The 22,600-nt window shown below is 41.1% G+C and overlaps 1 protein-coding gene across 1 annotated transcript in view; it reads left to right on the forward strand.

The window, feature by feature from the left end:
* The first annotated feature begins 503 nt into the window (after positions 1-503).
* Lekr1 (leucine, glutamate and lysine rich 1) overlaps positions 504-22,600 on the forward strand; it is a 175,612-nt gene continuing 153,515 nt past the window's right edge. Inside the window, exons 1-2 of the mRNA XM_055596834.1 lie at positions 504-693; positions 3,565-3,652. Of these exons, the coding sequence (XP_055452809.1) occupies positions 557-693; positions 3,565-3,652 (225 nt within the window). The 5' untranslated portion in view covers positions 504-556. The remainder of the gene's footprint in view (positions 694-3,564; positions 3,653-22,600) is intronic.

A 22,600-nucleotide genomic window follows, 5' to 3' on the forward strand; every position in this document is an offset into this window, starting at 1 on the left:
TGAAAAGGGAGACGTCTGGACTACGTGGAAGACACTAATCATACTCGTGGCCTGGGTTAGTTACCAAGCATCACCTCACCCTGCTCGGTTGTCCCGACGCAGGCCATCAATATTTGTTCTATGAATAAGAGTATGAGTAAAGGGAAGTCAGCAGCGCGTCGCCAGAGGCCCTCCATAACTTGGGTGTGGAGCAGCACGTCTCAATATACTTCACTCAACTAAGCCCTTCTTCATCTTGACTACTTTGAGAACAGAATGGAATTCTGCGCCAACTTTCCCCCAGTCAATCTGCCCCCTCGGCAGTGGCTGAGAACGTGCTTCCCTGCACATGCCATCTAAAAACATTTTTTCCTTCCGTTCGGGAGCAATGATTGCCCCTTCTGTAAATCTCATAGCCCCCCACTTCCCGCCTCCTCCTCAGCCTCCTCAGCCTGCCGTCCCCGCGCGCTCCAGGGCCACAGCCTTGCCCGTCACAGAACTGCGCGTAAATCCGCCCTCTCCTCCGACCTCCCGCCACCTGCGCCGGCTTCCGCCCAGCTCGCCTTTGGGACAACTGATGCAAGGGAGCTCCGCTTTCGCGTCAGCGCCGGCGTGGGCGATGACGTCACCGCGCCCTGACGTCAGGCCAACGTGCGGCGCGGTCGCCCGGGAGACCGGGGAAGCCGTTTCACACCCTGCGGAGTCCCGGGCTAGGTGAGGGTCACAGCCTTTCTCCGCACTCAGAGGACCGGCTGGCAGGGACGCAGTTCCGGTGCGGAGGCTGCGGCGCGGGGCGGCGGGGCGGGGGCGGCGGCGGGGGCGGCGCGGCCTCTCGGCGCCCCGGGCGAGGCCTGGGCAAGTTAGTTTCCTGCAGTCCCCGGGATGTGACCTCCTGCTCTCCTGCCCCTGACCTGCCCGCAAGTGATTCAGGCCCCCGGAATGGTACTTGAGGAAGGGCCAGGAAGCAGAACCCGAGTTAATGACCGGGCGTGACACCGGTGGAAGAATGGGGAATGAACCACCGGGGACGTTTCTGCACTTAGGAAAACACGTCTTTCTCGTGACCAGGAGAAGCTTTGAAAACACCCACATAGCTGCAGCCACTTACCACCGTACTTTTGCCAAGGGCGCTTCGCACTTGCATAGTGGGGAAGACCGAAAGGAACTTGTTTGGTAGAACAAGCAAAATAATGCATGGGAAAATAAAAAATTACAAGTTTCTCCTACTAAAAAGCAAACAGAGCCCCACATCTCTTGAAAGACTGAATTATCTGTGAGTTCCTCTGCTTGTTTCATGGGTATCCAAATCTTACAAACACCCAATGGGCTTTTCTTAAAGGCATAGAAGTGATTACCTTAAAATAGTAGGAGTAACAAAAATAAACGGGAAAGAAACTACTGCCTTTGTCACCTTGTGAATTTAGGTGACTAGCTCTGTGTTGTAACGATCACCCTGCACTGCTTAGCAGAAAAGCAGCTACTACAGATTGCGATCACAGTTTACACGGGTTTACAATAAAGTAATGTGTACATTAAAAGTAATGTAATGTATACATTTAAACCGTGTTAAAGACTTCTTTATATGAGGGCAAGTTATTCATGTTTTGGGTTGAATGCAATGAATGTATCTTGGCTGGATGAAAAGCATGAGATTCCTAATCTTGTTACCATGTTTTCCTAGACGTGCGTCAAAGTCAAGTTAAGCGCATATTCAGTTTTCTCCACCACCACTATGTTTGGGAGAGCCTTCTGATACCAGGGTGCTATTTTTAATTTTTCTTTTGCAGTCAGAAGCCTGGCACTTCTGTTGGTATAAACAATACGTTGGAATAGAGTCACAGGGAAGGCACTAAGTTAAAAAAATGTCCTACTTTTTTTTTTTTTTTTTTAGTTATTTTACTTTTTTTTTTTTTTATACGGTTATTTAGATTCATGCTCACTAATTTTGTGGATGGTACTTTAAGAGGAGATTTCGTTGGTAATGTTAGGGGGAAATATGACTAGTGGAGCTGAAGATATTATCATTTCCATTTACTAATGATGGATTAACTGAGGATAATGAGCTTTCTGGTTTCTTGCCATGCGACTGTGACAGTATGCCAAATACCAGATTATGTGCTTGGTCACTTGGACCCATGTCGACATAATTGACTTTATTCCCATGGTTGACTTCTGTTAATATTTCCAAACACACACACACATTGTCTTGTGTTATATGTGGGCAGACAGCTCATTAGTTGTTTGTTTTAAATAGCAGTTTATTGAAATGAGGGACATTTGGGCTAACACAGGGCTGAAGAATCTCTGTTCCACCAATGGCTGTGCAGTTTACAAAAATAACACTAGTATTGTTTTTGTCTTCAGTCTCTTGCCCTAACCTAATGCCAATGGTGTTAGGAAGCCTTTGCTAACTTCCCGTCTTCTCAACCTAAAAGACAGGTCGTTATCCTTTCTGGACTCTTACATTCTTACCCTTGTTTGTCAGTCATGGGCCGTGAACCACATGAATCTGTTGCAGCCCTCTTCCATTCTGCTCTTGACGTCTTTCTTCTACTTTGGTGTGTGTGTGTGTGTGTGTGTATATGTTCATGGGTACACCGGTGCACGCATGCTATGTATGTGTGGAGGCCAGAGGTTGATGGCAAGTGTCTTCATCACTCTCCACCTCACAGGTCTCACTTGAATTCTGAACTGGTCGGGTCAGTGAGTCTAGCCACCCAGCTTGCTTCCAGGATCCCTTGTCTCTGCCTCCCAAGGCTGAGATTTCAGGTGGCCTTCTACACCAGCCCTGCATTGAGGGGTGCTGGGCTCACACTGTCAAGGACTTTATTCAGGAAGCTCCCTCCCTGGTCCATTTACTCCCTCCATGGATAGATAGACTTTTCACTGATAAGATAGGATTGAGTGTTCTTTATGCAATTTGAGAACATTTTGAAGGAAGAAAATATGTCTCTGTTGTCTGTGATTTCATGAAGGTAATAAGAGTTTTATACTGAATTGTAGGTATTAGAAAATGAAAATCTGTTAAAAGTAAAATCTAGGTACATAGATACATAGATATCCATCTCAGCTACAGTTGGCATGTGGTCTTTGATGTTATGCTCAGTGCCTGTATATCATAATCTAGTAACTAAGTATCTTTTAGACTCCCTATCTTAAACAAGCCTAGATGGCACAAGTGCTTTTTTTTTTCTTCTGATGATCTATAACACGTTATTATAGTTGGTATTCCTTCCATAGCTTTTCAGAAAAATGTTATTTTAGAATGCTGAAATATGTCTTTAAATTTTACAGTTACTTTATTGCAAAACAAATAATTGGTAAACCACTATTATTTTTACTATTAGCTTGTACATTTCTGAAAAATAGAAAAGATGTGTAAGTCAATAATTGCTATGGCTTCCTGTGTGAAGCTTATAAACACTGAGGAGACTTAAACTGTACCTTCAAATTTGGAACTGACAAAACAAACAGCTGTTAAAGTACTTGTTGCCAGTTTATCCCAAAATGCTAAGAATTTTTAAATCATTTGCATTTCCTTGTCATTATATGAATTCTGACTATTGTCACCAATGTTTTCTTTAGACTCTTTTTCTGCAGTGCTCTCGGTACATTTGGGGAGATTATGGATCGGCACATTCCCGTGCATGCGTTACCTGAGGAAATCCAACAGGTATGATGCTTCATCCTAAGAGCGTCACATTAGGAGCGCTTAGCAGTTAGACTGTTCCAAAATAGAGTCAGTTTAGAAAGCTATGGCAGAATCAGTGATGCATTTTTGATGAGAGAAGGAGTAATCACAACACTGTGGACTTGAACTGTGAAGAATATGTAATAAGACAGACATAATTCCACAAAGGTATTTAAGTGGCTAGTTTTAGAGACATAGTAGAAGCAGATCCTAGAAATGTTCATGCTTGTATCTTTTTTGTGATTTTCTTTACATAATACATCTTTACATATAGTTATCATTCACTGTGTGCCAGGTTGCTGGTTTGCCTTAGACAGAATCTAATTGCATATCCTTGGCTGGCTTAGAACTCGCTACATAGACCATGCAGGCCTGGAATTCACACAGCTCTCCCTCTCTTTGCCTTGTGAGTGCTGGGATTAAAGGTGAGCATTACTGTAGCTGTTGTTTAGGTAGGATTTTAATCAGTTACTAATCCTTTTGTCCTTTGCTCTACCCGGATGGAAATTGTGGGTAGTAGGCAAGGAGAAGCTTTTTTAGGATTTATCCCTTAGGCATTTTGAGTGTTGGTAGTAGGCAGGCCAGAACAAAAGCAGGTGGCATGGGGTATTCAGCTGTCAGGCAGGCCTCCAGTAGCAGGAGCCTTAGGTTTAGACGTGTTAGAGCCCCTCTACAGGCTTAGAGTACCAGGACCCTTAGAAGTATTTCAGCTCTTGTATGGGCCCAGGAAATTGGGATTCCTCAGCTCTTGATGGTAACCAGTTTTAAAACTCCTAGGCCTGGGACTGGCTGAAACTCCCTGGCTCTAAGAGATGTCACACTTTCTGGTCCCTCACAGGCTTCCATTCTTCAGCTCCCTGTCCTCTCTGTGTTTCCACTGCTCCTCTTTTTCTTGCCCTGGCCACTCTCTTGGATTATTCAGTTGCCTTTTGTTGCTATGGCTACTGTCTTAGTCGCCACTAACACTCTTTTTCGGCTGTTGCGGTCACGTGCACAGTTTAGTGGCTCCATGTCTTGCAACTGCCAGTCTGCCGATTTACAGCTTTGGCTGTTGACTGTCCACCTCTGCTCTCACTTCGGCTGTCAAGTGGCTGGCTGCTTTGTTAGTTCCATAGCTCAGTGTGCTGGCCTCCCAGCCATGACTACTGCAGCTGATCCACCATCTCTGTTCTTCTTGTTACCAGCTCAGCCTTGCTTCCAAATGTGAGCAAGAAGTCACCACAGGGATGAAGCCTTCTCCTGAGCCCAGTGTTGCAAAATGAGGGAGGAAACACAGAAGGTGTCTCCTCTCCAGCTCCTCAAGTCAGCACACAGTTAGTTTATACAGCCAGAGAAACAGCGTTTACAGGAAGCACCGCCAGCTTCCCATGCGGACGGCCCTTTCTTGTCACCAAACAAGACAATGCCCCCTTTGTACCTGTTGCTAACAGCCACTTCGCTAGGGCTCCATGGAAAATGCTCCCCCTCTCTGGCCTAGAGGCCAGAGATAGAAATCACTGCGGGGTCACCTAGAGTTTACTTAGGCCTGTGATAGCAGAAGCTCCGATACAAATGGTTTAAAAAAGTTCTGGCTGTGGCTGCCTCTTCAAGAGCCAGAGCAGGCTGCTGTGACCATTGTGTCATTTGTTCAGGCCTCTCAGAAGTGTTCAAAATGGCAGATTCTGGTCTAGAATAGTTCAGCTGGCTATGTGACGGACAGTCTTTTTATTAACTCAAGGCAGCCAGAGTAGCAAGGGAAAGTCAACAGCTGTACCCAGAGAAGCAGATGGCCACACCCCCAACAACTTTTTTTCTTATAAGACAAGTTATAACTCTTCTTTCTTATGGGAAAACGTAAGTTTTAAAATACCACCATTAACACTGGTAGTATTCCAATAGTACTCCAATAATACTTAGTGCCTGTATAACATCCCAAAGAGAAGAAAATCCCCCATTTATCTCAATTTCACATTGAAATTGTGTATATTGTGTGTGGGTATTGTGTATTGTGTGAGTATGTGTGCGAGTGTGAGTTTATTGTGTGTGTATTGTGGTTGTGAATGTATGAGTGTGAGTTTATTGTGTGTGTATTGTGTGCAAGAATGTGTATAATATGTGTGCCTGTATTTTGTTTTTATTGTGTGTGTGGGAGTCTGTATTATATGTGAGTGTGTGAGTGTATGACTGTGTGTGTGTGACCACAGCACGTGGAGGTCAGAGGATGACTTGTGCGAGTTGGTTCTCGTCTAGCGTGTGGGCCCTAGCGCTCATATTCAGGCTGTCAGGCAATCAGTATCTGTATTTGCTGAGCTGTCTTATCAGCTTTGATTTCGTATTTACAATTCCTTTAGTCTACTTAAGAAGCAGTTCTTTGCTTTCATGCTTCCCTTCTCCATATTAACTTATACCTGTTATGGCCCGTTAACATTAGTCATGGCATCGATTTGACGTGGTGCTGTTCTTGTGTCCACCTTCCAGATTTATGGGACATTAAAGGAAGTGTACTTACCAGAAGAGATCCTTTAAACGCCTGCCTGTGATCCTCTGAAGTTCACTGTAAAATGCTAAACATATAGTGAGCTCAACTATGCTGCTAATTGAGGAATGGTGCTTCCGTAGGTTTGAAAAATGCAACATCTTCTCACCTGAACTGTGTTCCTTTCATAAAATAGCCTGAGTGTGACAGAGATGAAAAGAAACCATAAAATAAAACAAAATCCTAAAAGCAAAAGCCTACATTTCAGATCCTAATCACTTGTCAGGAAGAACATGAAATAACATTAAAAGTCTACAAGAAAGTGTTATGAGTGAAGTTCCAAATAAGCCAGCGGTCCAGGAGGTCAGAAAGATGCTTCAGCTGGTATAGGCACCTGCTGCCAAGCCTGATGCTCTCAGTTGGAACCCTGGGACTAAGGATGGAAAGAGAGAACTGGCTCCTGCAAGTTGTCCTGTTGAGAACGGAATCCCTGGATTCTGGGGACCATTAAAGGTGGTATTTTGTGCAGGAGACGTGGCCCAGAGTTGCTTCCTGGAAGTTGAGTATTTCAGTAGACTTAGAGTTGCAGGGTTCTTTTTGTCGTGTTTGAGGTAACAGTGAGTTTGGCAGAGACTGTCCTGGCAATGCAGAGAAGTGGGGAGCAGGAGAGACTCAGCTGCTTAAATCCAGGGACAAGTGTGCTAGTTACAGCCTTTCCTGCTCACGCTTAGAATGTAAAGTATAGCTTTGTGCTTTGTTTTGTTTTGTTTTGTTTGGCCTGAGTTAGATAGATACACTTACACAAAAGTACTTCTATACTCATGATATCATGTGTAAAGTTTTTGGTGGTTTGACTATAAAGCAGCCAGCATATATATATGTATATGTATATGTATATGTATATGTATATGTATATGTATATGTATATGTATATGTATATGTATGTATGTATATACGTGTATGTATGTATATGTATATATACACATGTATATATATATGTATATCTATACACACACATATATATAGACATCCCCAAAATTAGAAAGTCTTTAAAAAGCATTTTTTTGAAACTTTTCACTTATGTGCTATCTGCATTGTCCACATTAACTTGTTTAATTATCTAATGATCAGGCAGGATTCTGTTATCAGCTTACTTATGTCATTCTGTACAGAATCATGTTAAATATATATATATATATTTATATATGTGTGTATATATATATATATATATATATATATATACACACACACACATACATATTAAGAATCTCTGATCTGAAATGCAAAATGCTGGAAGTATTCAAGTGCTTGTCTTATGCTACACATGTAAATTCTACACTATGACTTTGTTTCTTAAGATGTTGTATAGGATCATATGTAGGTGTTTAACACAGGTAAAACATGAATGGATATTGTATTTACATTTGGACTTTAGCTCAGAGATCTCATTTTATATATGATTATATTTTAAAGTCTGAGAAAATCTGAAGTCTGGACCACTTGTGGTCATAAGCATTTTACTTAATAATTGTCATGAATAATTTGTAATGATAATGGTAATAATTTAAATTAGAATCAGTTTGTTTAAAATTTTTTTTTTCAGTTCATTTTTAAGGAGAAAAAGGGACATTTTTCATAATGCTTAGAAAATGTGCTCCACTTTTTTGGGAGGCAAAAATACTTGAGGTGGATGAATCCATGTCAGTGTACAGTGACTGAGATGTCTTTCAAAGCCTTTTTTTTTTTTTTTCTTTCTTTCTTGTCTCTTAACTTTTTGTATTACTTTATGGGCTGGTTCTTCTTTCTGAAGACGCCCCCGCTGTGTTTCTTTATTTTCTTTTTCTGTGTATAGACAAGGAGGGCTTCTGCAGAAATCAGAGAGGAGAGGCAAGGGAGCCTTTCTTCTTTCTCTCTGTACTTTTGCTGTGTGATATGATAATGGATGTTCAATGTATTAAAATGTGAAAATGGCTATGCTTCACTGTACCATTAATAGCAAAATGAGCAGTAGTGGAGAAATGACAGTTGGAGGAAAGTAAAAAGGAGGTGAGAGAGGGCCATCAAAGAAAAGAATGGAGAAGAATAATGGGTAATAAGCCGAAGTTAGAGTCTATTGCCTACTCAGAGGCAAAGATTAAGTCTTCTTTCTTTGGTCTTATCTCCTCAGGGAATCTTAGGGAAGAAGGAATAAGATAATCTTTGACTTTCATTTCCTGGTTCTTTTTTCTTTTTATCGTGGTTTCTGGCTGAGCACAGAGCGCTTCTCAGACTTCTATCTCCAGAAGTGACAGCAAGTGTACAAGAGGCCCATGGGGTGTATATGTCCCCTTTGTCTTTTGCTGGACTCTACATTTTACTTCTGTGTGTACTTAACACTATCTTGTACCTGTTCTTTCTCTAGGCTGTCTCTACCTGTCACTGTCCTCAGATAACCAGCAGCATTGCTGGAAGCCTCATCCAGTATTCTGCAAGTGGAATGCAGTACAGTTCTGCATACTTTTACTGGTTAAATTGAAAACAGCACTTAGCTATCAGAAAAGCAATAATTGTCTATCTCCTTTTATAAGCGTCCACTCACTTTAGAGACTTACCATGTTCTCTTGTTAGAAAAAAAAAAAATCTCCTTTGTGGTTTTTGCTAGGGGATGTGGATAAGTCCAAAGAATAGCATCAAAGCAGTAGAAAATCAGTTCACACAGGCCGAGCTAATCCCTTGTTTTTAAATTGGTGACAAAATGAAGACCTTACAGGGTTTTAGCTCCAGGAGATCTTTCTTACCACTGGACACAAAGTGTTTATTTTGCAAAATAGAAGTGTGGGTGCTGGGGCTGGAGAGCACGCTGTTCCTTCTGGATAACAAGCCTCCCAGCAGAAACAGCTCATTTTGTCCTGTTTCACTAAAGTAATTTTAGTACTTTGGAACTTTGAAATTTATTCAGAATAACAGTTTTATATTTCCAAGCACAGGTTGTCACTGCCAGAGAAAATAAACTTAATTTTTCAGGTCATTTTGGGCCACCGTGGCTAGGTTCAGATTTCATATTGAGTTAGAGCAGAGAAGAAAAGAAAGTGGTTTTAGAAATGTTAGATCCAGCATCCTGGAAAGTGGTGTGTGTGTGTGTGTGTGTGTGTGTGTGTGTGTGTGTGTGTGTTGTAAAGCACTTGTATTTTTGACACTTTATGATGAAAGCTGTGTAATTTATGGGAATGCTATTTACTTAATGCTGTGATTCAAAGTTTTATCAGTGTGTGTGTGTGTGTAATGTATAATATATATATACACATTTGTATATTTTGGTTTTTCTAGACAAGGTTTCTCTGTGTAGCCCCAGCTGTCCTGGAACTTGCTCTGCAGACCAGGCTGGACCTTGAACTTAGAGATCAGCCACCTCTGCCTCCTTTGCTTCTGGGATTAAAGGCATGTACCACCACTGCCTAGCTTAGTAAAAACATTTTAAAAAAATACTATCTAGAAAAATCTTCATTTTTCTATTTGTGGTTAAAAAAAAAAATTCTTTTGCTGCCTAGCTATAGAAGGTTATAGAGGTTCCTGGGGTTCCTAGTAGTAAAGGAGCTACTGGAGGAAACAGACCTTACCACCGTGTGTGTAGGTAGTCATAATGTGGCATGCATAATTTTTATAGCATGAATCCAAAATTTATTTAATTATTGCTCAAGAAAATGTCTTTATGCTGATCTGGTATTTCAGTTTAAATCAGATTTATTTATTGTTCTGATTTTAAAATTACACTTACATGCACTTAGAAGACATAATATGGAGAGGCTTTATGTGGTAACATTTGGCAAACTAAAGTGTGATATAGAAGATTGACAGTTGATATAGTCAAAATTCAGAGCAGTGATTGCTTACACTGTCCTTTAAAAACTATGCTCGCCTCAACTCTTCCATTTCTCTGTCCTCCCTTCATGCCAGACTCCTGGTAATTATTGATCTGATCTTCAACAGTTTTGTTATTTTAAGAATGTTATATAAATGGAAGTCACATAATGTATAATAACACTTTAATATTATTTTTTACTAGGCAATATTTAAGAGTTTATTTCATGTTGTTGTTTATATCAAGACTTCCCTCATTTCTAATTAATTAATTTACTTATTTTGTTTGTTTTTCAAGACAGGGTTTCCCTGTTTTGCCCTAGCTGTCCTGGAACACGATTTGTAGACACGGCTATCCTTGAACTCACAGAGATCTGTCTGCCCTTGTCTTCTGACAGCTGGGATTAAAGGTGTGCACCACCCAGCAAGTTTCCTCACTTTTACAACTAGATCTACGCTTTGAATGTATCAGCTCATTTAATCATTCACCTGTTGAATTGTATGTGTATTGCTTCCAGTTTGGGGCTAGCATATACAAGTTATTTACATGAACATGTGTTTTATTTTTGTAGTATAAGTACCCAATGATGGATGGTAGGTTTAATTTTTAAAGAATGATAAATTGTTTCGTAGAGTGTATATACTCTTACTGGAGTATATGAGCAATAATCCACTTTTCCCTCATCTTTACCAGCATTTGAGGAGTCAGTAGGTGGAGTGATCCCACTGGGGTTTTAATCTAGATCTAAAAATATAGAACATCTTTTCATGTGCTCGTTTCGTATTTGGTTAGTCTTCGCTGTCAGTTAATAGATGGGGGATGGACTTGTGAGCATGCCTGAAGGGCATTATCTTGATTACAGTTGAGGTGTGAAGACCTGCCCACTGTGGTGGCACCATTCTATCCCCAGGATCCTGGACTGTATGGGGCAGAAACATGCGTACTCTCCATGATGCTCTGTACTGATGAACTTCGAACCAGAATAAACTCTTCCTCCTTTAAGTTGCTTTTCTCAGAGTATTTTATCATAGCAACAGAAAAAGAAATTACTAGTAACTGTGTGTCCTTTTAGGTCAAATGTTTTTTTGTGTTTTTTTACTCATCTTCTAATTGTTTGTAAATTGTTGAGTGTGAGAGTTTCTTACTTACTGGCTATGTATAAGGTCTGAAAATATTTTTTCCTGATATGTAGCTTGTATTTTTAATTATTGTCACAGGTTTGGATTTTTTTTTAAAGCAAAGATGTTTAATTCTTTTGAAGCCTAGGTTGTCAAGATATCCATTTACAGATTACGCTTTTGTATTAAGTTGTGCTGGTGGGCTTTTATTGTCAACTTGACAGAAACTAGAGTCACCTGAGAACATGGAACCTTAATTGAGGAATTACCCACCCAGGACTGACCTGTAAGAGATTGACTCTGTTGATGATGTCCGAGGGTCCAGCTCCCTCTGGGCAGCACCATCACTATGTAGGTGGGTGTGGGATGTATAAAAAATCAAGATGAAACTGGAGATGGTGGTGCACGCATTTAATCCCGGCACGTGGGAGGCAAAGGCAGGCAGATCTCTGTGAGGTTAGCCTGGTCTACAGAGCTACTTCTAGGACAGCCAAGGTTATGCAGAGAAACTCTATCTTGAAAAACAAACAAAACAAAACATCAAGCAAAAAATCAACCAACAGAAAAAAAAGCAAGATGAGCATGAGGTGAGCCAAGGGAGTGAGCCAGAAAGCAGCATTTGTCCATGGTTTCTGCTTGAGTTTCTGCCCTGACTTTCCTTGCTGATGCCATGTGACTGGGATGTGTAAACCTATGATAAACCCTTCCTCCCCCAGGCTGCTTTTATCACAGCAACAGAAAACAAACTAGAAGGAAATATAGGTCACATAATGAAGATTTTCTCCCCGTTCCCCCCACTTCAAATAATTTTTTTGTTTTACATTTAAGTCCATGATCCATTTTGTATATACTTCTGTGTAGCAGGAGGTTGAGGTGGAGGTGTGTGTTTTCCTTTAACCCAAGACCAGCCAGTTTACCTGTAACATTTGTTGGAAAGGTTGTCTTGTTTATCTTCATTGAATTGCTTTCATGCCAACAACTTGGCACGTTTATATGGGCCTGTTTCTAGGTTCTCATTCCAATCCCTTAACTTCTGTGTTCTTCCTTTGCATGTACAACATTGTATTGATTAGTTAGTAGCACAGTGTTTCTTTTTTTTAAAATTTTTTATTTAACTTTTATTAATTACACTTTATTCATTTTGTATCCCCCCATAAGCCCCTCCTTCCTTCCCTCCCGGTCCCACCTTCCCTCCCCTTTCTGCATGCATGCCCCTCCCCAAGTCCACTGATAGGGGAGGTCCTCCTCTCCTTCTTTCTGATCTTACTCTATCAGTTCTCATCAGAAGTGGCTGCATTGTCATCTTCTGTGGCCTGGTAAAGCTGCTCCCCCCTGAGGGGGAGGTGATCAAAGAGCAGGCCAATCAGATTATGTCAGAGGCAGTCCCTCTTCCCATTACTATGTAATCCACTTGGACACTGAACTGCCATGGGCTACATCTGTGCAGGGGTTCTAGGTTATCTCCATGAATAGTCCTTGGTTGGAGTATGAGTCTCTGGGAAGTTCCCTGTGTTCAAATTTTCTTGTTCTGTTGCTCTCCTTGTGGAGTTCCTGTCCGCTCCAGCTCTTGCTATTTCCCATTTCTTAAATAAAATTCCATTCACTCTGCCCGACAGTTGGCCATCAGGCTCAGCATCTGCTTTGATAGTCTGCAGGACAGAGGCTTTCAGAGGCCCTCTGTGGCAGGTTCCTAGGTTGTTTCCTGTTTTCTTCTGGCTTTCAGAGGCCCTCTGTAGCAGGTTCCGAGGTTGTTTCCTGTTTTCTTCTTCTTCTGATGTCCATCCATTTGCCTTTCAGGATGGGGATTGAGCATTTTAGTTAGGGTCCTCTCTTTTGCTTAGTTTGTTTAGATGTACAGATTTGAGCGGGTTTATCCTATGTTGTATGTTTATATAGTGAGTATATACCGTGAGTGTCTTTTTGCTTCTGGGACAACTCACTCAGGATGATCCTTTCCAGGTCCCACCATTTACCTGCACATTTCATGATTTCCTTATTTTTCATTGCTGAGTAATACTCCATTGTATAGATGTACCACAATTTCGGCATCCATTCTTCAGTTGAGGGGCATCTGGGCTATTTCCAGCTTCTGGCTATTACAAATAAAGCTGCTACAAATATGGTTGAGCAAATGTCCTTTTTGTGTACTTGAGCCTCTTTTGCCTAGGAGTGGTATGGCTGGATCTTGAGGAAGTGCTATTCCTAGTTGTCTGAGAAAGCGCCAGATTGATTTCCAGAGTGGTTGTACAAGTTTACATTCCCACCAGCAGTGGAGAAGGGTTCCCCTTTCTCCACAACCTCTCCAGCATGTGTTGTCACTTGAGTTTTTGATCTTGGTTGTTCTGATGGGTGTAAGGTGAAATCTCAGGGTTGTTTTGATTTGCATTTCCCTAATTGCTAATGAGGTTGAGCATTTCTTTAAATGCTTCTCTGCCATTCGATATTCCTCTACAGAGAGTTCTCTGTTTAGCTCTGATCCCCATTTTTTAAGAGGAATACTTGGTTTGCTGCTTTTCAGCTTCATTAGTTCTTTATATATACTGGATATGAATCCTCTGTCAGATAAAGGGTTGGTGATGATTCTTTCCCAAACTGTAGGCAGTCGCTTTGTTTTGATGACGGTGTCCTTTGCTTTACAGAAGCTTTTCAATTTCATGAGGTCCCATTTATTGATTGTTGCTCTTAGAGCCTGTGCTGTTGGTGTTCTGTTCAGGAAGTTTTCTCCTGTACCAATGAGTTCTAGGGTATTCCCCACTTTTTTTTCTAGCCGATTTAATGTGTCTGGTTTTATGTTGAGTTCTTTGATCCACTTGGACTTCAGTTTTGTGCAGGGTGATAAGTATGGATCTATTTTCATTTCTCTTCATGTAGACATCCAGTTGGACTAGCACCATTTGTTGAAGATGCTATCTTTTTTCCATTGTATGGTTTTGGCATCTTTGTAAAAAATCAGGTGTCCGTAAGTGTGTGGGTTTATTTCTGGGTCTTCTGTTCGGTTCCATTGATCCACCATTCTGTTTCTATGCCAGTACCATGCAGTTTTTATAACTGTTTTTCTATAGTACAGCTTGAGATCAGGGATGGAGATACCTCCAGAAGATCTTTTATTGTAGAGGATTGTTTTAGCGATTCTGGGTTTCTTGTTATTCCATACGAAGTTGAGAATTTTTCTTTCCAGTTCTGTAAAGAATTGTGTTGGCAATTTGATGGGAATTGCATTAAATCTGTAGATTGCTTTTGGTAAGATGGCCATTTTTACTATGTTAATCCTGCCAAGCCATGAGTGTGGGAGATCTTTCCATCTTCTCATATCTTCTACTAATTCTTTCTTCAGAGACTTGAAATTTTTTTCATATAAGTCTTTGACTTGCTTGGTTAGGGTTACACCAAGGTACTTTATGTCATTTGTGGCTATTGTGAAGGGTGTTGTTTCCCTAATTTCTTTCTCAGCCCTTTTGTCTTTTGTATACAGGAGTGCTACTGATTTTTTTGAGTTAATTTTGCATCCGGCCACTTTGCTGAAGGTGTTTATCAGCTGTAGGAGTTCCCTGGTAGAGTTTTTGGGGTCACTCATGTATACTATCATATCATCTGCAAATAGTGATAATTTGACTTCTTCATTTCCAATTTGTATCCCCTTGATCTCCTTCAACTGTCTTATTGCTCTAGCAAGGACTTCCAGCACTATGTTGAAGAGATATGGAGAGAGTGGGCAGCCTTGTCTTGTCCCTGATTTCAGTGGGATTGCTTTAAGTTTCTCTCCATTCAGTTTGATGTTGGCTATAGACTTGCTGTATATCGCCTTTACTATGTTTAGATATGTGCCTTGTATCCCTGATCTCTCCAATACTTTAAACATGAATGGATGTTGGATTTTGTCAAATGCTTTTTCAGCATCTAGGGAGATTGTCATGTGGTTTTTTTCTTTTAGTTTGTTAATATGGTGGATCACATTGATGGATTTTCGTATATTGAACCACCCCTGCATACCTGGGATGAAGCCTACTTGGTCATAGTGGATAATATCTTTGATGTATTCTTGTATTCGGTTTGCAAGTATTTTGTTAAGTATTTTTGCATCAATGTTCATAAGGGAGATTAGCCTGAAATTCTCTTTTTTAGTTGAGTCTTTGTGAGGTTTAGGTACCAAGGTGACTGTGGCTTCATAGAATGAGTTTGGTAATGTTCCTTCTGTTTGTATTTTGTGGAATAGTTTGAAGAGAATTGGAGTTAGCTCTTCTTTGAAGGTCTGTTAGAATTCTGCGCTGAAGCCATCTGGTCCTGGACTTTTTTTGGATGGGAGACTTTTGATGACCGCTTCTATTTCTTTGGGGGATATAGGACTATTTAATTGATTTACCTGGTCCTGATTCAGCTTTGGTAAATCAAATCGATCAAGAAAATGGTCCATTTCATTTAGATTTTCAAATTTGTGGCATATAGACTTTTGAAGTAAGTACTAATGATTGTTTGGATTTCCTCAGTGTTTGTAGTTATGTCCCCCTTTTCATTTCTGATTTTGTTGATTTGGGTGGTGTCTCTCTGCCTTTTAGTTAGCTTGGCTAAGGGTTTGTCTATCTTGTTGATTTTCTCAAAGAACCAGCTCTTGGTTTCATTGATTCTTTGAATTGTTTTATTTGTTTCTAATTGATTGATTTCAGCCCTGAGTTTGATTATTTCCAGCCGTCTACTCCTTTTTGGTGTCTCTGCTGCTTCTTTTTCTAGGGTTTTTAAGTGGGCCATTAAGTTGCTTGAATGAGCTGTCTCGAATTTCTTCTTGAAGGCACTTAGTACTATGAACTTTCCTCTTAGCACTGCTTTCGTTGTGTCCCACAAGTTTGGGTATGTTGTGTCTTCATTTTCATTGAGTTCTAGGAAGACTAATTTCTTTCTTTATTTCTTCCCTAACCCAGCTGTTATTTAGTAACAAGTTGTTCAGTTTCCATATGTGTGTGTAGGCTTTTTGCTATTTCTGCTGTTGTTGAGGTCCAGCTTCATTCCATGGTGATCAGACAAGATACAAGGAATTATTTCAGTCTTCTTGTATCTGTTGAGGCTTGCTTTGTGACCAACCATATGGTCTATTTTGGAGAAGGTTTCATGAGGTGCTGAGAAGAAGGTAAATTCTTTTGTGTTTGGGTGTAAAGTTCTGTAAATGTCTGTTAGGTCCATTTGATTCATGACTTCTGTTAGTGACATTGTTTCTTTGTTTAATTTCTGTTTTGTTGACCTGTCCTTTGTTGAGAGTGGGGTGTTGAAGTCTTCCACTATTAATGTGTGGGGATCTATATGTGGTTTAAATTTTATCAATGTTTCTTTAACAAATGTGGGTGCTCTTGTATTTGGGGCATAGATGTTCAGGACTGTGATGTCTTCCTGGTGGAATTTTCCCTTGATGAGTGTGAAGTGTCCTTCCCCATCTCTTTTTATCAATTTTGGTTGAAAGTCTATTTTGTCAGATATTAGAATGGCTACTCCTGGTTGCTTCTTGGGTCCATTTGCTTGGAAAGTCGTCTTTCAACCCTTTACCCTCAGGTAATGTCTATCTTTGTGTCTTAGGTGTGTTTCTTGTATGCAACAGATTGCTGGGTTTTGTTTACATATCCATTCTGTTAATCTGTGTCTTTTTACTGGAGAGTTGAGTCCATTGATGTTGAGAGAGATTAATGACCAGTGGCTGTTAGATCCTTTAATTTTGATGTTGGCTGTTGTCACAAAGTTGTGTGCTTGGTTGCTTTTTGTTTTACTGTAGTTAATTATTTCCTCTGTTTTCTTGACAGAAGCTAATTTTCTTGGGTTGTATTTTCCCTTCCAGTGTCTTCTGTAATGCTGGATTTGTGTGTAGGTATTGTTGAAATTTGTTTTTGTCATTGAATATCTTATTTTCTCCGTCTATAAGGACTGAGAGTTTTGCAGGGAATAGTAGCCTGGGCTGACATCTGTGTTCTCTTAGGGTCTGCATGATATCCGTCCAGGCCCTTCTGGCTTTCATAGTCTTTGTTGAAAAGTCAGGTGTGATTCTAATGGGTTTGCCATTATATGTTACTTGGCCTTTTTCCCTTGCAGCTTTTAGTATTTTTTCTTTGTTCTGTATACTTACTGTTTTGATTATTATGTGGCGGGAGGATTTTCTTTTCTGGTCAAATTTGTTGGGTGTTCTGTAGGCCTCATGTATTCTTATTGGCCTCTCCTTTAACTTGGGGAAATTTTCTTTAATGATTTTGTTGAAAATATTTTCTGGGCCTTGGAGAAGGGAGTCTTCTTTTTCCTGTATACCTATTATTCTTAGGTTTTGTCTTTTCATATTGTCTTGGATTTCTTGGACGTTCTGTGTCAAGAATTTTTTGGATTTAACATTTTCTTTGATAGGTACATCGATTTCTTCCATTGTATCTTTCACACCTGAGATTCTTTCTTCCATCTCTTGTAGTCTATTGGTTATGCTAACCTCTGTAGTTCCTGTTTTCTTCCCTAAGTTCTTTCTCTCTGCAATTTCCTCCATTTGTGTTTTCTTTATTTTTTCCAATTCTATCTTCAGATCTTGAGCCATTTTGTTGATTTTCTTCACCTGTCTGACTGTATTTTCCTGTTTTTCCATCACTTCTTTCAGCTGTTTGTTTGAACCAACCTCTGTTTCTTTTATTTCATTCAGTGCTTTAAGCATTTCCTTTCTAAAGGCCACAGACTGTTTGGCTGCAACTTCCTCTATTTCTTTATGGATGGCAATATTCTGTTTGAGTTTATCTTCCTGTATGCCTTTACGTATCTTATTTGTTTCCTCTGACATCATCTTCATGAGCATAGTTGTTAGGTCATCTTCTTGGATTTCAATTATGCTGCGGTGTCCAGGGCTACTTGCCCCTGGGTAACTGGGTTCTGGAGATGCCATATTGCTCTGTTTTGTTGCTTGAGCTTTTAGGCTGGCCTCTACCCATTGGGCTATCTTAGGTGTTTGGGGTTATTTTCTGGTGGTTCCTGGCGATCCTGTGGTGGAGAGAATCCCCTTGGCAGAAAGCTGTTTTTTCTTGAAGGAAGTCTTCTCAGCTTTTTTGAGTATAGTCCCTGGATGGCTGGCGTTTTTTTTCAGGAGTTGCTGCTGCTCACCTCAGGGATAGAGACCTGAGTGGTAACTGTGGTCTTTGTTAGTCGAGAGGGTTCTTCTCTTACCCAGGGAAGCCCTGAAGATAGATGCCCTGTTTCTGGGTTTCTTGCTGTAAATTTAATGATCAGCTGCTGTGACCCAGTTGGACATCTGGCGCACAGCGACTGTTTGTGCCTGTGTCTGGAGCACAGCTCATTGATGGTGGCTGGGCTCCACCGGTCTGCGAGACTTTTTCCATGGAAGGACTGGGTGATTTAAGTCAGTACAGTTTCCTTCCTTCCCTGTGGATTCTCTGGAGACAGGGACTCCCAGTCTCTTTTTTTGCCCTGGGGCGCACCGCTCAGTCTCTGCCAGCTAGGTGGAGCACAGAAACTACCTGTGTCTGCCTTTCCAGTCTTTGGGAGCCTGGGCGTCTGCCTAAACTGGGTAATTTTCCGAGACCTTTTCTGGGTGGTGGTATCAGCTGAGTGCTCTGAGATCAGACCAGCCGTTTCCCTCCCTGTGGGTTTGCACCCAACAGTGAAGCTCAGTTTCTGGTGCCCTGGGGCCCTCAGTTCTATCTGAGGTGGTGAATCAGGCACGCAGGCAGGGCTCTGGGCCCTAGGTCCCCAGCTCTGGCTCTGGGCTGGCTCCTGGGGCGCCCTCGGACCCCGAGTCTTTTCCAGGGGATGTCTCGAAAAGGTCGGTCCCAATCGTTTCCTGCACCGTGGGGTTAACTCTCGACTGAAAATTCCAGTCTCTGATAGTGTGGTGCCCACAGTTCAGTCTGGGACCGTGACCGGAGCACGCTGGTGTGTGGCTCTGGGCTGGGGCTGGCGGCCAAGCGTCTGGCGGAGCGGGGATCTCTTCCTTGGTTTAGCTGGGTGAGTTAAAAGCTGATTGAATCCCCCACCGTGGGGCATCCTTTCACCTGGGAAACACAATCACTTGTGTTTTATGGCCGCGAGTTTTGATTGCTGGTCACTGTGCCGATCCTGCTGTGCTGCTGTTCAAAATGAGAGTCCTCCCAGCGCCGCCATCTTGCCCCGCCTCTCCCGAATCACAGTGTTTCTTAAAATCAGGTATAGTCATCTCTTCCATTTTATTTTTTAAAGGACTGTTTTAGCTATTCTGATTTCTTTGGCATTTTATAAAAAATTGATAATAATCATCTCTATATTTGTAAAGCATCTTATTGGGATATTGCTAGAAATTGAGTTATCTACACATCAATTCAAAGAACTGGTATTTTTTACTATTCTTTTTATTGAAAAGAAAGTTTTTTTTTTCCCTCATACAATATATTATTATCACAGTTTCCCTTTGTTCACCTCCTCTTAGATCCTCCCCACTATTTCCAAGTCCACTTTCTCTCAGGAAAACAGGCAAATAAAAAAGACAAATAAGAATAAGGCAAAATGAACATGCTAACAAACAAAAGAAAAAGCACATGAAATGCATACAGATACGTACACACACACTCCATAGAAACACAAAATCAGATACTATAATGTACAAACGATCAGTAGGGTTGAAAAAAAAAAGTCTAAGGAAAGCAATATGAGACCAAAAGAAATCTCCGAAAATACCTATGAGTTTATTTTGTGTTGGTCATCTGCTGGGCATAGGACCTGCCCTGAAGTGTGGTTTGCATACTCAGTGAGACTCCCTTGCAGAAACAAAGGTTTCTTTTGCAAGCAGTTGTCGATTGGAGATAGCTGCTTGGTTAGGGATGAGAGATCGTGTCTATTTCCCTCTCTGAGGGCTGGAACACTTTCTGGCTTGGACCTGTGCAGGCCCTGTGCATGCTGCTACAGTCTCTGTAAATTCTTGGTATCGTCCATCTCCTCTGGCTATTAACAATCTTTCTGTCTCCCCTGCTGTACAGTTTCCTAATCCTTGAGGGGAGGGATTTGATGAGGACATCCCATTTAGGACTGAGTAAGTTTTCTCACTGTGCACACTATCCAGTTGTGGGTATCTCTATTAATTCCCATCTACTGTAAGCGGAAGCTTCTCTGATGATGGCTGAGTGAGACACTGATCTATGGGAATAGTACAATATTCTTAGAAGTGATTTCATTGCTCTGTTCTTACAGCTGCGCAGTACTATTTGGTTTTCCCCTAGGTCCATGGGCTATCAAGGCTCAGGTTCTTGGTGGCTCAAGCAGTGCTAGGTGTGGCTTCCATCTCATGTAGTGGGCCTTGTATCCTGTCAGGTAGTAGTCGGTTACTTCCACAATATTTGTGCCACCTTTGTACCACCATAGCATGCAGGCAGATCATCACTGTAGATACAGGGCTTACATTGGGTTGGTGTTCACCTTTCTCCTCTGCTTTCTTGCACAGTATCTTTTAGTATTATGAACACTAGTCATTACGGTTTAAGGCTCTAGTTAGGCACCAGCAGAAAGGTGGATCCTGCTTTTAGTTTTCAAGATGGGCTTTCTCTTTGTAGCCTTGGCTGTCCTGGACTCACTTTGTAGACCATGCTGGCCTTGAACTCACAGAGATCTGCCTGTCTTTGCCTCCTCAAGTGTGGAATCATAGGCATGTACCATCGCATCCAGGAGATCCTGGTTTTTGATCCAGTCTGTTAGTGTGTGTTTTTTATTTGGGAATTGAGGCTATTAATATTGAAAATTATCAGTGAGCAGTATTTATTGATTCTTGTTGTTTTGTTGTTATGGTATATGTTCCACACTGCCCCACCCCATTTTGGTTTGCTGGTCTTAGATTATTTGTGGGTGTGGGTGTGTGTGTGTTCCTGGGTGTGTGGGTTAACCTCTTGATTTGTTTGTTTGTTTTTCTGGAGCTGAGGACTGAACCCAGGGCCTTGCACTTGCTAGGCAAGCACTCTACTACTGAGCTAAATCCCCAACACCCATGGTTAACATCTTGAGATTGAAGTTTTTCTCCTGGTGTCTTTTGTATAGTTGGATTGCTAGATGATATGCTTAAATTTGCTTTTATTGTGGCAAGTTTTTATTTATTTTTATTTATTTTTATCTTTTTAAATCTATTATGGTTGATAGTTTTGCTGGGTATAGTAGTCTGGGTTAATATCTGTGGTCTCTTAGCCTTGTGTAGAACATTCATCTAGGCCCTTCTGGCTTTTAGAGTCTCTATTGAGAAGTAGAGTGTTACTCTAATGGGTCTGCCTTTATATGTTACTTGTAGCTTTTAATATTCGTCCTTTGTTCTGTATGTTTGTGTCTTGATTATTATGTGTCATGGGTAATTTCTTTTCTGGTCCTGTTTATTTTGTTTTCTGTAGAGCTCTTGTACTTTTATAAGCATCTTCTTCTTTAGATTAGGGAATTTTTCTTCTAGGATTTTGTTAAAAATATTTTCTGTGCCTTTGACCTGGGTTTCTCCTTTTTCCTATACTCTTTGTAGATTTGGACTTTTTTTTTTTTTTTTATATTTCCTAGATTTTCTGGATGTTTTGTGCCTGGCTTTTTTTTTTTTTTAAACTTTTTTTTTCTTTTTAGAGTTAACACTTTCTTTGGCTGAGGTGTCCATTTCTGGTATCTTGCTTTTAATGCTGCAGATTCTCTCTTCCATCTCTTGTACCCTGTTGATGAGGCTTACTTCTGCAGTTTTTGTTTGAGTTCCTAAATTGTTGGTTTCTAGTTTTATCTCAGTTTGAGTTTTCTTTAGTGAGTCTATTTCTTTCTTAAATTCTACTTTCATGTCTTAAATAGTTTTTATTATTTCATTCCACTGTTTGTGTTTTCACAGATGTCATTAAGGGACTTATTCATCTCCTCTTAAGGTCCTTGAACATATTCATAATTGTTATTTTGAAGTTTTGGGCTTCAACTGTACTGCATTTCCCAAGGCCTACTGTAATAGGGTTACTGGTATGTACTGGAGACAGATTGTCCTGGCTGTTACTGTGTTTTTGCCCTGGTGTCTAGGCATCTGAGATTAGAATGATGGGGATAATTTTAGATGATGATATCTGGTCTTTTTAGGTGGGTGTTCTGTTCCTTGACGCTTTGCCCTCTCTGGAAAAGTGCTATGGCTTTCCATTGCCTGGTAGAGAGTGCTTCTGCGGGTTTGTGGGTGGCAGAGAGGAATAAAGATGGGCTGGGAGAAAAGACTGAGAGAAACTTCAGGAAAGAGCTAAGGAGTCCTGTTCACACCTAGAGGTAGGGTCCCCTGGGAGTTGGAGGTGTGGTGCAAAGAGGGGATACTGCAAGTAGGTTGTAGTAAGGTAAAGAATTGTATGGAGAGACAGGGAAGAAAGGGCTAGGGGCACCCTGGGTCTCAACTAGGAGTTGGAGTCTCTAGATGTTGAAGGAGGGGCATCTGTAAGCAGGGAATTATCATCAGGTTGAGGATGAGATTGGATGGAAAGATGGTAAAGGAGGAGAGAAATGATAGTGTGATTCACCTACCCCAGTTCCTGCCAGGTGTGACCACTGGGGGT

The sequence above is a fragment of the Psammomys obesus genome, unplaced genomic scaffold, assembly GCF_907164565.1.
Source record: "Psammomys obesus unplaced genomic scaffold, mPsaObe1.curated_primary_1811, whole genome shotgun sequence".
In the NCBI taxonomy this organism is placed as follows: domain Eukaryota; kingdom Metazoa; phylum Chordata; class Mammalia; order Rodentia; family Muridae; genus Psammomys; species Psammomys obesus.